General features: G+C 35.0%; 1 protein-coding gene across 1 annotated transcript in view; it reads left to right on the forward strand.

The window, feature by feature from the left end:
* The window catches only part of Ryk (receptor like tyrosine kinase), an 86,787-nt gene that overhangs the window by 41,467 nt on the left and 27,345 nt on the right, over window positions 1-17,975 (forward strand). Inside the window, exons 4-9 of the mRNA XM_046431832.2 lie at window positions 607-741; window positions 3,012-3,065; window positions 6,965-7,109; window positions 11,684-11,784; window positions 14,796-14,921; window positions 17,608-17,694. Coding sequence (XP_046287788.1) covers window positions 607-741; window positions 3,012-3,065; window positions 6,965-7,109; window positions 11,684-11,784; window positions 14,796-14,921; window positions 17,608-17,694 — 648 coding nt within the window. The remainder of the gene's footprint in view (window positions 1-606; window positions 742-3,011; window positions 3,066-6,964; window positions 7,110-11,683; window positions 11,785-14,795; window positions 14,922-17,607; window positions 17,695-17,975) is intronic.

The raw sequence follows: 17,975 nt of genomic DNA on the forward strand, positions 1-17,975 counted from the left end.
TGAGTTGTCTTTACTTTTTATCATGTAATTTTTGTTGTTTCTGGTGTTGATGTGAATGATAAAGTCAGCAGGGTTTGCCTTAAGATTCTGTAGTTTTTGTGTATTCAAATAGCAGAATTTATAAATCATGAGCTGGGACAGTGGTGCACATCTGTAATCCCAGTGGGAGGCAGGAGGATCACAAGTTCCAGGCCAACCTCAGCAAATTAACAAGGCCCTAAGCAACTTAGTGAGACCCTGTCTCAAAATATAAAATAAAAAGGGATAGGGACATGGCTCAGTGGTTAAGCGCCCCTGGGTTTAGTCCCCAGTACCAAAAAACAAAACAAAACAAAAAAACTCCTCCATGAACAAAAGTTAAAAATAATTATCTCTTCATTTGTGTCTTGATTTGTTCTTCAGCATTAACTTTTTTTTTTTTTTAAAGAATGAATGAAATAATGTCTTGGAACTGTGATGGTCTGAAAGTTTCTATTTAATTTATTTAAAAATGTGTTATTTTTGTTTTATTGCAGCAAAAATACAATTCTAGAATGTTGATTTTTTTTTTTTCTTTCTTATTTTTCTTAAGACAGTTAAAATAGTTTATTTTATTTCTTTAAACAGTGTTTCGGGTCGAGCTTTCCTGCACTGGCAAAGTAGATTCTGAAGTTATGATACTAATGCAGCTCAACTTGACAGTAAATTCTTCAAAAAATTTTACAGTCTTAAATTTTAAACGAAGGAAAATGTGCTACAAAAGTAAGGAATTTATTTAACAAAATGTATTTTATGTATATGTGAAAAGGTCAATGAGAAACTTTGTTGTCTTTGTACACATTTAATTATGACCAAGTCTTAATTTTAGTTGCAAATGAGAAAAGAAAGTATACTAATAGATATGAAATTCTGAGATAATCCCCAGATAATTTGTAGCTAGGATCTCATTTAGGCCCTACCTTGCTTTCTCAGAATCTTTTGTCAGAAGGGTATTTTCCATTAGGAATGTGAAATAGTATTCAAGTGTCTGAAGAGGTCAAGAAATAAGATCAGTCTGACAGGAGCCTCCTAGTAGCTGAGTGTTACTTCTTTCCTTTACAATGTACTTTTATGTATAAGCAATGCTCTGAACTTAGATAGACCTGGATTATAATGACAGCTCTGTTCTTTTAGGAATTTGGGATAAGTTACTTAACCTTTCTAAGGTTCAGTTTTTGCATCTGCAAAATGGAAATAATACCTATTTCAGAGGATTTTTTTTTAAATAAAAAGGTTATTTAAAGGTAGCCTAATACATATAATATTGAATGTGGGTACTTAATAAATGTTAGTAGTTTTGATTTTGAATTATATTAACTGTTATTCAGGAAATTACAGTAGGGTGGTACAACTCTGTAATCCAGCTACCTGGGAAGCTGAGGCAGGACGTCGCAAATTTAAAACCATACCATCCTGGGCCAACTTCACGAGATACTGTATCAAAATAAAAAACAATAACAAAATAAAGGGCTGAGGCTGTAGCTCAGTGATAGAGTGCCACTTGGTTCAATACCTAATATCACCCCCACACACACCCACACACACAAAATTATAGTAAATATGAGAGTTCCAGCATGCTAGGTCATAGATCAAAGAGTTGTCCTTAAATTTTATCTAGTCTAACCCACTCACTATAAGCTACAAAAAGGTAAAGTGACCTGAATTTTCAGGGTCACAGTTGGTTAGCATCTAAGATAATATCTAAACTACTGAATGCTTACTGTGTCTCACTTGCTTTATATTATATCCAACCCATTTAATCCTTAAAACAGCCCTAGGCAATTTGTTCTCCTATTACTTCCACTTTTAGAAGAGGAAGCTGGGAGTCAGAGAATTTGACTAACTTGTCAACATCAGACAGCTAAGTGGTACAGCTAGGAGGCACACCTGTGCTTTTAATCTCTTTGTTACATTGCCTATTATCAAATTTCCTATGAAATTAGTACTAAGTGTTTTAAAACATCTGAAACTAGCAAGTGGGTTATAATGGCTGATTTTAAGATGCATTCCAATAAAAAAGTTGTACTGCATTAAAATAGACATTTTTGAAATAAAAAAACATCTTTAGTTTTAATGTTAATATATTCAGTTGTAATGTACCTACATTCATGCAGTTTTACAGTCAAAGGGGACTATAGACTTTCCAGTCTAAACTGGTCATTATATAATTGATATGAGGAAGCTGGGCCTTAGAGAGGCCACCTAGGTTTACATAGCTAGGTAGTAGGATGTTGAACATCCAGTTCCTGATCCCCAGGTAGGTATGTAGTGACTCTATCATAGCGATTCATCTGTTCCTTTTAAAGACAGAATGATGGCTGAAAGTGGTGTGGTCTGTGGATCCCACCACTGCCAGTATCAGCTAAGGTTAATGATCAACTAATATTCAGAATGATCCTGTACCTTCTCCATTTTATTTAATGTATACATGAAAATTAACATTAAAATTCCATATGGGCATAATTTTCTACTCTATTTTAAATTTAATATAATACCACTGTGTTATTTGGTGTTCATTCTTTTTGCCACTCCAACTATCCGATTCATGTTCATGAGTATTACTTATTATGTGATCCTGATGTGATATAGGTGTTACTCCCTAGAAAAGTTCCTTTATCATATGGAGGTGGTAGTAATGTATTTCTCAAATTTTGTTACTCCAAGAGTCCTTAGAGCCTCTATATTCTGCTGATGTGCTCTATGAACCCCCAGAGAGACAATACAGGATGTGGCCAAGCTTCTTGACCATAGAAATCACTTTTCATTGAGAGTGTATATGTAACACTGATATAGACTTTTTGATTGATGACTGTAATGATGATTATCAAATACTAAAGTATTCATTATTTTGCAATAAATACCCCTTTTTACTTAGTACAGGCAGTGTTTTGATAGAGCACAAAACTGTTGAGGAAATTCAGAAAATCTTAAAGTATTTAAGGATTACATGGAAAATAAAGAATCTCTAAACTATGTTTTATCTCCACCTTCAGAACTTGAAGAAGTAAAAACTTCAGCATTGGACAAAAACACTAGCAGAACTATTTGTAAGTGTCACTGTGTTATTTTTTCTCATTATTGGGGTGAAAAATTGTTGATTGCATATGAACATGATTGTACGAAGCCTTATGAGTTCCCAAAAGTTTGTCAAATTAATATTGCTATTTATTTTGCTGATGTTTATAAAGGTTAAATGAAACTACTAGAATATTGAGTATTTTGAGAAGCAAATTCATACATATTTTATACAAGTTAGCCAAAAAGCGTTTAGAAGGAAGAATTTATATTGTGCCTTTTCAAGTGGTTATAATTAAAGAATGTATGTGAAAATATATCTAAGTTCTTTATCTATTAGGACATGATTGGAAGATATGATGTGCGGCCTAGACCTGAACTATAGCTAATTCCATCCAAGTAAAAGTGCAGGCTTAAGGATAGTGCATTATTTAAACCCACAGCAGAGACTTAATGTAGAGTTTTATTGTCGGTATTGGTTTTGTTTAGATGCTATAAGTTTGTTTATTTTTATTTCCCTTTTTTCTGATATAGACACCTCATTAAGTCTTATTTTTCCTGAGGTGGTGTTAATGGAAATATCTTTAAAGGGTACTAGATTTTTTTTCCATGAAAGTAGTTTTTAAAAAATTTTAGGTGGAAAATTTCAAATATACAAAAGTTCAGGGTATGCTCTGATGAACCTGTGTGCCCACCACCCAGTTTTAATAATGGTCAACATTTTGTTAGTGTCCTGCCTTTGATCACTTATTCCTAGGGATGGGTTAGAGTTGTTTTTTTTTTTTTTTTTTAATTTATGGGTTAGAGTTTTTTAAAAGCACATCATAGGTATCATATCATTTTACTAATAAATACTTTAGTGTAGCTCTCTTAAAAAAGGTCTTTAAAAAATAAACCCCCAAACCCAAATGACTTACTCATTTTAATTTATCACATGAAAAAGTTAATTCCTTGATGTCTTCTAATAGTCCATGTTCCAATTAAGAAGTGTGTCTGTGTCTCTGTCTCTCTCTTTCTCGCTTGGTAGGGGGATTGATCGCAGTGCTTCACATATGCTAGACCAAAAATTATCTCTTTGTAATTTTTTCCTGAGTCAGGATCCAGATGAAGACTATACATACTGTGTTTTGTTGATATGTATTTTATATTTGTCAGAAAACACCTCCTGTCTTATAGAGTTTCCTGGTGTATATTTTTTTCTCTTTTTTACAACTGGTAATTAGGTTTTATGTGTGACTAGGTTCAGGATGAACTCTTCTGGCAAGAATAGTTCATGGGTGGTTGTATGTTACTTGCTGTTTCATCTTTTCATCATCTCAGGATGCATGGGGTATCTGAATGTTCTAAAGTAGATCTTTTTCTAAGGTAAAATATGAGATTTGTCTACCCATTAGAATGTTTCAAGAATATTTCATTTGAATTCATCTCCGAGAAGAGAGAAAACATTTTTAAAAAAAAATGTTACTGCTTCCAAAGTTTACTTTTAAGATTTGAGTTATTTTACCCATTTCTTTTATGCAGGTAGGATGTTACTTCTTATGATAAGCAGTATTGCATCTTCTTGACCTGTTTCTGAATGTCTGTGTCTTCCTTGCGCATTCTCATCTTCATTTGCATCTTACATAATTCATCCATTAAACGTTTACTGAGAAGCTAAGATGTACTTGGTTGTGTGACTGAGGTAGAGGATTATACTGTGAGCAAAACAGACCCTGCCCTTAAATGCTTACTGTATTGCAGTAGGCAGCGGTAATATCCCCACCCTATGGTGGGCTCTGTGGTAAGGTGAGCACCGAGACCTTTGGGAACTCCAAGGAGGGGCACATAACTTCCTCTGAGGGACATCTTAGTGGGGAAAGTGACAGGAGACCTGAAGGGTAACAGGGTGGTTAAAGGTGAAGTGTCAAAGTGTGGGGATGAGAACAGTGCCTATGGGAGCCTGGAAAATTGGAGGTAGAGCAAGAAGTGTATGGATGAATCTGCCCAGTAGAGCCATGTCCTCTGCTCTGCCCCAGGCAGAGTTTGGATAGCACTGCCAGCACATGCTGCAGGTCTCAAAACTGAACAGCCCTTCTGTGGCATACAGAAGTTCTTGAGGGGAGTTATACTTTCACTCAGACTACAGCCATGACCAGTTGTCCTAGAAGCCATTTGGTACTATTGCATTAATCTGTTTGGAGTTTTGATTTGTTGATTTAAAGTTAAGCTAGGCTGCAGTGGTGCATGCCTGTAATCCCTGCAGCTCAGGAGGCTGAGGCAGGAGGATTGCAAGTTCAAAGCCAGCCCCAGCAACTTATGGAAGTGCTAAGCAACTTAGTGAGACCGTGTCTCAAAATTTTTTAAAAAAGGGCTGGGGATGTGGCTCAGCTATTAAGTACCATTGGGTTTAGTCCCTGGAAACACCCCCACCCCCAACAAAGTTAAAATTTTTGAAAGCACTTTTGTTTCCCTTATTTCTGTTTTTAAAAGCTATAAATTTTATCTTTGTCCTATCCCAGAACTCTATACTTGTATGTGTCTCAATTTGACGTTGCCACACAGATGTATTAGGTAACTTAACTAGGACAGTACAAATCTCTTGATTCTCACTTCTCCCAACCTGCTTCTTTTTATGTTTTTAAAGTCACCATTATCCAAGTAATGCCATTAGCCAAAACTTGGACTCTTCTTTGTTTCTTTAATATAATCTCTTAGCAAGGTCTTTTGACTCTGCTTCCCAATCTGTTCACTTCTCATCTTCACTGTGACTCTGGGCCAAGCCTCTGCTGTCTCTTAGAATTCTCTAGTAACCTTCTAACTTGTTTCCTGCACCTGCTCTTGCCCCTGTAAACAGCATTTTTCATCCAGCATGCAGTCATCAATTTTTGTATCATTCCTTTGCTTGAAACTTTGCAGTGATTTCCCATCTCATTTAAGATAAACTCCAGATCCCCTGGGTTTTATTTAGTAGAATTATGACATGAGCACTCATCATCAAAACTTACACAAATCTCCAGTTTTTCTTGTTCATATGCCTTCACCTTTGGTGCCCATAATGCATGTATGTTTGTCTCTGTGTATTTTTTTTCAGTTTGCCTCTGTATACAATATCTGTTATTAGATTATTTTTCCTATTGCTGAGCCTTCTTTATGTTTCTTTTGTTAAAACAATATAAAACTGAATATAGTTTTATTTAATCAAGAGTCTTTAAAAACAGAAAAGCAAAATAATTTCTATTACTCCCAAAGGAACCGTGCTCTCCAGCATGGCAGCTACTAACCATATGTGACTTTTTAACTTTAAATTACTTAAAATGAAATAAAATTGAGACTTCATTTCCTTAGTTGTTCTAGTAGCTACATTTTAAAGCCACATAGCCACAGGTGGCCAATGGCTAGTATGTTGGAGAGCACACTTCAGAACAGTTCCATCACTACAGAAAATTCTCTCAGCACTATGGTATATTTTATGACCTGGTATATTTTATGTGTACCAATTGTGACTAGTGTACTTATTAGCCAGAAGTTGTATTTGAAATCTCTTAAAAACTACAACAAAGAAAGAAAAAAAATGTGTGTCAATTTGACGTTGCCACATAGATGTATTAGGTACTCTAACTAGGACAGTACAAACCTCCTGATTCTCACTTCTCCCAGCCTGCTTCTTTTTATGTTTGTAAAGGCACCATTATCCAAGTAATGCCATTAGCCAAAATTTTGACTCTTCTTTGTTTCTTTAGAATAATCTCTTAGCAAGGTTTTTTGACTCTTGGTACACTTTAGTTAGATGTAAACTTATACTAACCCACTACTGGTAACTGATCTTATCAAAGAACAAACACATGAAATGGAAATATACAAATAATAGATTACTCATTGTGCATATTGGATCTCAGAGCAATCAGTTACATTGATTTTAAAAAGCTTAATGTGCTTTTCATTTTTATTTCAGATGATCCTGTACATGCAGCTCCAACCACTTCTACGCGTGTGTTTTATATCAGCGTAGGGGTTTGTTGTGCAGTAATATTTCTTGTAGCAATAATACTAGCTGTTTTGCACCTTCATAGTATGAAAAGGATTGAACTGGATGACAGGTATTGTATATATTTTGGGAAAGGAGAAAAATAAAAGCAGTTACTTGCATTTGTGTAAGAGCCCCACACACTTAAGCACACTGGTAAAGGGGAGGGAGGGAAGATGATCAAGCCCTAGCCAAAGAAAAACCAAGATGTTCTAATCACTGTCTTTGTGATGTTTTCTGATTTTATTTTTTATCTTTTTATTTTTCTGAAGTCAGAAATCACAGTTTATTTCTTGCTGGGGAAGAGTAGAGATCAAATATGCTTTTCCCCATCCCCAGTAGCATGATTCCACTCCAGATTCCTTTTGCCTTAAATAAAATGCCCTGTTTCTTTCTTGTAGTTCCTCTCTCCATCATTCTCCATCCATCTGTCTATCGAAGACACACTTACTGAATGTCTGCTGTGATTTTAACCAGAGTCATGGGGAATCTTTTGAATTAAACCAGTATTTAAGTCCTCCTTCCAGAGATTCTGATGCACTTGGTCTGGGGTAGTGTCTGGGCATCAGTATTTTTCCTAAAGCTTCCTGGATGATTCTGTTGTTAAGCCAGTTTGTGGTGCACTTAGTTATATGTTATGCGAAGTGTTGGGAATATAAAAATTAATGATGGTGTCAAGGATTTGAGCTTTGACATTAACCCATTATTATAAAAGAATAAATTTGATGATTGTGATGTGAATAATATAGTGTGAGAATACAAAAGTACTTGCTCCAGCCTGTGTGAGTCATAGATGACAAGGAGGAGGACTTAATAGTCAGGACAGAGTGAGAGATAAAGATGGAATGGTAAACAGGCTTATTTCACAATCCACAGTTCTCTTTTTCTTCCTCATTGATTTCCAGGTTCTGACTTAAGATATTCCGGCTTCATGACTGGGCTTTGGACCTTTAAACTTTTCCTCTTCTTCTTACTGTGTCCTTTCTTGCACTGTTCCTCAGTTTGCCCTGCACCTTGCCCTTCAGGACTTTTGAAGGGCTCCTTGTATTTGTGCAGTCCAGTCCAGACCCTCCATTCTTTAATTCCAGCTCCATTGCCATCTTTTTCATGAAATCTTTTATAAGCCTTTCTACCATCCATTCCCCTCTCTCACCTATGGCAGTTGCTGTATCTTTTCCTCATGTAAGTTTTATGTACTTTTCTTATCCTTTGTACTAGAATATAAGCCCTCTACAAATAAGAGGGAAGACTGCCTTTCTGATTGCTGAATCCCCTGTCTTAACACAATGTCTTACATATAGTGGGATAAGTCTTACATTTAGTAAGCACATTCCTGGCATAAATAAGAACCTAAGGGACCAGGGAGCTGACTGGAGTCTGTACTCTCTGTCTCCATTGTGTTACTTTTCTTTCTTTCTTTTTTTTAATATTTATTTTTTAGTTATAGGTAGACACAATATAGTTATTTTATTTTTATGTGGTACTTAGGATCAAACCCAGGGCCTCACACATGCTAGGTGAGCGCTCTCCCTCTGAGCCACAACCCCAGCCCTTACTTTGCTTTCTTGAATGGAGAAAGAAAAGAGAATAAGAGGGAAGTACACAAGTGATGTGTTTCAGAATGTTTTGTGTACATGTGGTTTTGAAGCTTAGATTTAGATTTTACAGAGGGGAAAACATGCATTAGGAATCAATTGAAGTAACTAACATTTTATATAGGACTTTGAGAGACGATGTTAAGTGGATTTACCAGTCACTAAATAGCCATTTTGTTATACTAATAATTCTTTGCATTTTCAGTGCACATCACATGCTCATGTTGGAAGCTCATGTCTGGCTTATGTTTTTCTGTTTCATGAAAGTATACTTTTCTTTGTCATTGGTTGGTTGACTTAGTGTTTTCTAAACTCTCATTGGGGCTTAATTGGGCCTACTTGGGACTCATTGCACCAGGCACTGGCTGATGAGTAAACAGGTACTTTCCTGTCCCTGTAGAGTTTATATTGTCTCCTTCTTGGAGAGACAGACGTTGAACATTCCCTACTGGAATGTAGGGTAGGAAGCTTTGTTGTGTTCACTGCTGTATTGCCAACACCCAGCACAGTAGCCTGGCATATAGTAGATACTTATTAAATAATTATTGAATAAATAAATAAATAAGCAAATTACACAGAAAAATAACAGAAAAGTACAAATTGTAATAAGTGTTTTGAAAGAAAATCTTGATATTTGCCTAAAGTCTTAGCTTTGTTTTAGAACAGAGTTAATATCTCCACAATATTTGCAAATTAATTTGCTGGTGAAAATTAAATTTATCAAGACTGGTATTAAACTATTAAATATAAGCAAATATACATTTTCAACCTGCTTTGATGCAGTTGTAAAGGTCTGAACTTTAACAGATGTCAGGGGTAGGTCTCTAAACTGCTCCTTGCTTCTCTTGTAACAGTAAGTCTTGGGTCCCAAAGAAAGTTTTTCATCCACTTAGTAAAGTGCTTTGCTTATTGCTTGTTTGGTCCTCCCTTTCCATTTAACATCTGTCAAGCATACAAAAAATTGACTGATAAACCCATAACTCTCTGACTGTGCTCACAAGCCTCTCAGAGATTCTAAAGTGGCACAGGAGTGCCACCTACTGGTCAGTTTATGGGGAAAAAGGGGTTGTTCATTTATTCAACCATCATTATTGGTTGCAGGTAATATACTGTGCTTTAACATACATAAATTTTAGCTTCACAAAAGTCCAATGAGATAGGTTTTCTTAATTCCATTTTATGGGTAAGTCATTTATTTGAGGATGGCAGTGCTTTTCTTCTCTCCCTGTTACTGAATACTGGATTTCTAACAACTTTGATTTCTGGTTTTATCCTTTAGTAGTACTTAGAACTGGAAAACACATGCCTTTATCATTCTAAGGAATGAGGATGCATAATATCCATAATAATAAAAACAGTAATAATATGAAATGTATGTCTGAAGGCCTCATGTAATCCTTTTAGCAATCCTTTTATCCATGAGGATTTGAGGCTCCAGGAGGATCTAATAGTTTGCCTAAGTCATGTAGTTAGTATTGGTTGTACTGGCAGTTGTGATTTCAAGGTATATGCCCCATTTGTTTACTGCACTGCACCAAACCCACTGCATGTATAAACTCATATAGACCAATTCTTGAATAAGCTCCAGCCTTAAAAACTCTTACAGAACTCTGAATGGATGATGGCCTTGTGAATCCTTATTATATTCTCAGAGTTGCTAAGTATTTTCAGCAAAGGTGCTGGGAAAACAGGGCTAACTGTAGCCCCAAGGAAGAAGCAGATAATATGAAATGACGGGCATCTCAAGGGAAGGCATACTAAGGGGGATTTCACTAGGCAGACAGGCATTTTCAATACACGGTGTGCTGAGCAAAATGGCTTGTAGATGTGCTCTAAATGTTTATTGGGGGACATTCCTATCTTCATTTTTACTTTGTGACTTTTCAGGAGTATTTTAGTTATAATAGCAGATAATAGTAGACTGTATTATTGGTGATTAAAAAAACTACTTAGGTGCTTACAGTGCTCATCGTGTGGGTGTTATATATTTTCATTTTTCAGACGTACATAAAAGCTCTCAGAATTGATAAGATACAAATTCATGTATAAAAGTTGCAGATTATGTGGCAGCCCTTTGTCATGTATTTTTTTAATTACCAGATTTTGAAAATACAGAGCTTTTGTGTAGAGAGTTAGCTTAGGAAGGTTGGAGCTTTTGTTGGGGCTCTACTGATTCTATAGCTCAGATTTGTAAGGCCTATCCTGCCATCTGGTTTCACTCTTCATTCTTAATTTCTGTGCTTCACTTTTGCACTGCTGCAGAATTACAAGGATATTGAGACTAGAGTATGCCCAGGGGTGACCTGGGACAAGTTGCTTTACACTGAAAAGACAAAAGGACATGCTCGGAAACCATTAATTTGTAGTCTCAAACACGATTAGCAATTATTTGAGCCTACTTCTTCTAGATCTTCTGTCTTATTTAGAGAATATGGAGTAATATAATATTTCAGGTTCTAGAAATTTTGGGGAACTTCCATAACATCTAAAAGAGTGGGATTGGGGAATAGCAGAAACAAATAAACATTCATGTGTTTGTTCACATTCATGTAAATATGAGCTAGATTTGATCTTCCATCCCAAGCTTTGATGATGTTGGCATATTTTGTTTGGTTTGATATTCCCTTATCTCTAGGCTGTTTGATTTGGGACCATCACTAAAAGAAACCTGTCTTTCTACTCCTCTCCTAAGAAGCAATTTACTTGAATGGCATGGGCTCTTTTCTTGCAAGATGAGCCATAGTTCTCTAATGTATCCTTGTGTGAGGTTCAGGACTACTGCTTGAGAACTAGTACCCACATTTCTGAATAATTTTAGTAAGAGTAACCTGCTCAATGAGTTTGGAGGTAGAAATGAAAGAAAAAAAATAGAGCTTTACATTGTGAGGCAGATTAAAATTTCAATATGGAATATGTTATTGAGATTTATGTGTATTATGATTGTCATCAGGATTTTAGGCTGGTTATAATGCTACATGCATATTGTATGTATGAAAAATAAATTTATTGAAGCTGACTTGTCAAATATTTCTCTTTTTAAAATGATTTCTAGCATCAGTGCCAGCAGTAGTTCCCAAGGGCTGTCTCAGCCATCCACGCAGACGACTCAGTATCTGAGAGCTGACACACCCAACAATGCAACACCTATCACCAGTAAGAGTTAATATAATTCTAAAGCTGTTTCCAAAGTTTTCTGTAGTCTGTCTGTATCAGTAGTTCTTCATGATTAATATACTTGAGGGACACGTGTACCATGCTATGCACATAGTGTCTACCTTGTATAAAATTAGATACAATTTTCAACCTTTGCTTTCTAGAGCATTGAATAAAACTTTCTAAAATTGGAGTATTAAAAAATAAAGTTAAATTAATTGCTAGAATTAGTTTTGCTTTGGGGAACTTTCCATAGTTAAATCAACTCTATAGAAATTAAGAAGGAAGTTGTTTAAATATTTATGTGGAATAAGTTATTCGGCTGTATACAGAGAAAACCTTTGGATTTTAATGAATTATTCGATGTTCATATGGGCCATGTAAAGACTTTACATTGTTTTTGTTGTTGGGCCAGTACCTGGCACATTCATGCACTCCACCATTGAGCTATGCATTATTTTCTAATTTTAATAGGCAGATAGGTACCATTGGGAGTTGAGAGCATGGGATCTAATTTCCTTTTTATGAACAATATTTTGATAAAAGTTTCACACACTTTAACATGTAGGTGTTTTGGGGAAAGTAATTTTAAAAAATTGTTGAAAAATTCTTGTAAATATTAAATACAGTGTAATGTTATGATATATGTACATAATATGGAATAAAATAGTCATTCTTAGAGTATAAGACAAAATGAGGAATGGTTAACAAGGAAATAAATAACAACATAATCATCAAGATAAAGAGTGGGCCAGAGAGCCACCTGTCTAGTTATGACTCAGAAGTGCCATTGATAAAGTAGGATCTTGTAGGCAATTAGCTGTCTTCTTTAGTGGCTGGTATTTATACCTTGATAAGATTATCTGCCCTCCACCGTACCCTGTTGTGGTCTTGCGATACTGTTTCCAATTAAAAATAACCAGAATTCTTTGAAGAAGCAGCTGACTCCAGGTCTAGGTCAGGAAACAAATAAGATGAACCTGGGACATGTTGCTGAGCCAGATATCAAGAAAGCTGCTGAAGACTCAAAGAGCTCTCATTGGCCAAAGATGGAACCATTTGAACATCAAAGAGACAACAGGATTGAAAAATAAATTGTGTAAAAATCTATAAATTTATAATGCTTTTTAAAAAATGGTTCATAATGAGAGGTAATTGAAGCTCCAGTAATATCTTACTCTGACAGTTGGCTGCATGAACTGTGTTTCAGGGTCACCAGGTGGTGCTGGTTGATGAGGAAAAAAGGCTTCTTTACAGGAGATTTCCCACTGATAAATGCAGAAGGAATGATAGGATTAGAAAATCACATTTGCAACCCCTAACAATATATTTGATTCAGGAAAGCTCATCAGTGATTAAAACTCTAAAACAAAGGGAGAAATTTTTAAAATTGAGGGATCAGGTCACCACCTCAATCCACTGAAAACAATATTACTAAGAATGAGACAATCAGATAATTTTGTATAGCAGGAGATGGTGTGCTTGGAATATTCTTGTCTTCCCTAAATCCTAAAAGTTAACCTGGACTTAATTAAGGCTATAGAATTGACTTGTAGTTTATAGGAAATTTAGGGTTAAGGAACAAATTATTTGATACTTGAAGAAGTAGATTCCAGATATTCTCCAGGATAATTGGCCCACCTTTTTCAGTAGACAGTGCACTCCCCCCAATTTTTTTTAGAATATATTTGTCTAGATTAAAAGAAATTTAACAGAAACCCTACTGTCAACAAAAGAAATATAAGCTTCTTAGGAAATACAGTGCTAGATGTATAGTGCTATTCAGAAGAGGCATCCCTTAATGGTTAGATGGCAAGCTTTGCTTAGAGTTGATTCTTAATTGTGGATATGACCTTAAGAATAGATAATTCACTGATGATAAGTGCTAAATGAGCCTTTTAAGTAAGAATAATGGAAATTCAATTATATATTTTAGAAAATTAAATTGTTGTTAATAGGACACTTGTGTTTAATAGTGCACATTACCTTAAGGAGCTAGGTAATTTATTATGTGTACTAAAACAAAATACTTTATAAAAGGTCAATAGAAATATATTTGTTTTATGAATAAAAAGGAGGCAGAAAAGCATTTAAAGACAGAATGACTGAGAAATTTCTCCAGAAAACAATATAACAGACCACATATTCAAGAAACTAAGAATTTGAGGCAGGATTAAATATACACTGACACACCTATGCTCACACATCTGGACATACTGCCCTCAAACTGGTGATCAGTGGTCTCAGGTATTGTCAGTCTATATCCATTATAAAGTTCCCCAGAGCCTTTCATGCAGTTCTTCTGGTGGCAATTGATGATCATTGGTTCATTAGTTTTTTTTTAGAGGGGTTTTAGAGGAGTTTTGCCAAAGTTGATAAATCATTAGAGATGCTATTGCAGTTTCTACTGGCTAACACAGGATCTGCTTTTTTTTCTAACATTTTTTTTTTTTGGGGGGGGGGAGTGAAAACTTCAATTTGTAGCTATAAATTTTGTTTTTACTCATTGTATTCAGAATAAATGAGAACAGGTTTGAACTTCACCCTGGTATCATCAGGCTGTGGGAATACCAGAGTCATTAAATTGATAATGCATCTTGTTAGAAAAGATGTTTCTCTTTATTTGAAATGTTCTTTTGCTATATGAGTATATTAAAAAATCCTTTGGGAGAAGAACTGTCCATAAAAGGGATTAAATGAGATTCTATAAGTCAAAGCTTGTTTCATTTGACTGACAGACATTTGAAGTAATTGTAATATTATTTCTGGTGTTTCTTATTTTAATTATATATTTTAACATTTGGGGGTAGAATTGTGGTAGGTGAGAAAGCATTTCTTTACAAGTTGGTGTGCCTTTCATAAGTAATTCACATATGTGCCTGTTTTCTTTTATGAATCTCGCATTCATTCATTCCTGTGACTTGAGTCCTAAGGTTTTAACTAAACTATTTGACCCCAATACCTTAATAAGGGTATTTATATTGCTTGGTTTGGCTTTGTTGGCTCCTCAGGTTATCCTACCTTGAGGATAGAGAAGAACGACCTGAGAAGTGTCACTCTTTTAGAGGCCAAAGCCAAGGTGAAGGATATAGCAATATCCAGGGAGAGGATAACCCTAAAAGATGTACTCCAAGAAGGTATTTATTATTTTAAAATCTGTTTTTTTTTTTTGAAAAATGGTTTTTATTTTCCTGTTTCTTAGGTTTTTTATTATGTCTTATATAGCTTTACTACTCTAGATTTTCAGGTATAATAAAGCATACATAAGTGTTCATTACCTTGAAGGTGTATTTTCTGTTTTGTTCTTATTTAAAATGATCATTACCTAGCAGGTCTCTTTGAAAATATTTTAAGACATTTCTCTCTGACAAATAGTATGGAGGTTCTAGCAAATGGAATTGGGCTTTGAAATTAGATTTCATGTTCCAGTTCCAGGATATATTATACGTGTGACCAATTAATTACTTAATGTCTTAGATCTCCAGTTTCCTCTTCTGTAAATTTAGATTACATAGTTGTATAAATAGTAGTCTTCATAACTCTTAGACTAGTTATGAAGATTAGATGAAATGATATATATTACATGAATTAGCACATAATAGTATTTGATAGGTAGTAATATTGTTTCCTTCCCCTCTTGCTATCCTTGCTTTCTTTTTTGAGTTTTCAGGGAATTGGTTATAAAGATGCTGAAAGATGAAAGCAGAAATTAATAATAAAATATTGCATTGAGCTTTTCATGTTGCTGAAGAGAATTACTTTCTTTTCACTCCCACTGTAATTCAGTTCAAAAAGTTTTGCGAGCGTGTAAGACCTTCTGTATTCATCTTTTGGCTGAATACTTGTAGGCTAGTCACAGCAAAGTGAAGGGTTAAGCTGCCCCCAATGGCAAATGGTAATTAATAGGAGCAGATATGGGGGTGCCTGCTTTTCAGTGTATAAATGCCACTTCATATGGTTGTCTTTCTAAACATAATTAGTTTTTAGATTTACCTGTTGCCTAAAGGCAGTTAATAGACCAGATAGTGTTTCTTAAAGACACAGGAATTAGACCAGTGACTAAATGATATGTTTGCAGTTTCTTTGGGTCTCTAAACAGGATAGAATAAGTCATCTATTATGGTGGTATAAATTTGAGAAAAAGAGGAAATTTGGAATTATGTAATGTTTTCCTTGATGTTTTCAGGGCTGTAATAATTTGTCTTAAAACTGTTTATTTCAGAAAAGAAAACAAGGCCAATTTTTAAAATTAACATTTTAAAAAGTGATCAGGTTCACTGGAAATCTGATAAATACAAATCAAACAACAGTTACATGCCATTTTTCATCTGTCACATTGAGAAAAATTAAAAAGATAACACCCAGACTGACAGGGCTATGAGGGGACAAGCTGATGGCAATATGAATCCCTGTGGCCTTGTGGTAGAGTGATATATGTTCAGATATACTTTCGTGCATGTTCCCACATCCATAATGGTTTTGTTTCTAAGCCTGTAAACCCATGTTTGGGAATATTTAAAATGGAACTAGGTTTGAGGAAGAGAAGACGGAGTATGAATTTCTGCAGTGTTCCCTTGAGAGCGCAAAGCTCAATCAAGCAAGGTCAGCTTGAGTGGGGATAGAAGGGCAGACCTTTGTGAGGAAGATTCTGGCAGGTCAAGGTGTTACCTCTGAGGGTGTATTGACGGAAATGTTTGAAAGTATTTACTCACCTCTAAGCAAATTGGTTTGAATAAAGATTATCCAAAGATTTTTTTTTTTTTTTTCTTACCTTGAGCATCCAAGTTACTCTGTGTCTCTGGGCTACAGTAAGACATGATCTAGATGGGCACCAACAGCTTCAGCACTTAATGGTGAAAGGCTTTAAAGCCCACAAGTATGTGTAGTATCTGCAGTAAGGTGAAGCTATTTACAGGCATTTCTTTCTTTCTTTCTTTTTTTTTTTTCAATTTTATTTTAGTTTTAGATGGATACAATATCTTCATTTTATTTATTTTTTTATGTGATGCTGAGGATCAAACCCAGTGCTTCATGTATGTGAGGCAAGTGCTCTATCACTGAGCCACAACCCCAGCCCCACAGGCATTTCTTTTTATTTGTGAAAGTAAGAAAGAGAAACATTTTCTTATGGAAAAGAGTGACACGAGACCAATTTTCAATGATCATTTCCTTATTAGGAAACTTTTTTTTGATTAGTAGGTAGGAAATTACTAATAAAAAAATCTATGGATTTTCATAGTTTATTTTTAACCATTGAGTAAAATGATTAACCCAAAGGTCATAACTTCTTCTCTTTTTACCATAAAGTTTTTAGGAACACTTTTATACTAATGATCTGAGAGGGCAAGTGACTTATCTGAGACTGAAGTAGAGAGTGGTAGAAAGATTAGAACCCAGGATTGTCTAAATCTAGGACTTTGTACCCCTGGCCTTCCTACATTTTTTAGCACTGCAGCAGCAGAGAAGAGAGTCCATTTTTCTCCTTTTGACACTGCTCTGAGGTGACCTAGAAACTCAAGTGTCTGAATTGATGCCCCATTACTGAACTCCAGTGCTCCTGGCTATGGTATTAGTTTATGTAGGATAATTCAGAAAAAAAAGTTTCTCATGTATTTAGTGTAGATGTAGTGTTTCCAAAAAGTCAGTTAAGGTTATGAAGAACTTTAATAGCCATTAGATACCAACAATTTGGGCCTTTTTACTCTGGGCTGAAGTAATGTTAATGATACATACCCTTGTCATGTTTACCTTGCCAGAAAGTTTTTCTACTGTAAGGTTATAAGGTTTTTGTATAATCGCATTAATTATTATTTTTCCGCTTAGGTACTTTTGGGCGTATTTTCCATGGGATTTTAGTAGATGAAAAAGATCCAAATAAAGAAAAACCAACGTTTGTAAAAACAGTTAAAGGTAGGGTTTTTTATTGTACTATTTCCATACTATTTCTGGTATGGCTCATGCCAGCAAAATTCTGTTTCTCAGTGTGTGCTGGACCTTTTAAATTAGGCCATGTTAATTTAGCTCATATGAGGCTAACTTTTGAGGAGATTTGGGTTGTTAGGTATAGAAAATAGAAGACTTACAAATTAAGATATTAAACATTTATTAGATATTATTCTGATTTCTAGTTATATTGTATCCACTTGAATTCATTGTTATTATATCTAATTTTGTTTTTTCCTTAGGTTAAA

The sequence above is a fragment of the Marmota monax genome, unplaced genomic scaffold (assembly GCF_021218885.2).
Source record: "Marmota monax isolate L192 unplaced genomic scaffold, Marmota_monax_Labrador192_F-V1.1 WCK01_AAM20220418_F8-fsc00022, whole genome shotgun sequence".
Taxonomy (NCBI): domain Eukaryota; kingdom Metazoa; phylum Chordata; class Mammalia; order Rodentia; family Sciuridae; genus Marmota; species Marmota monax.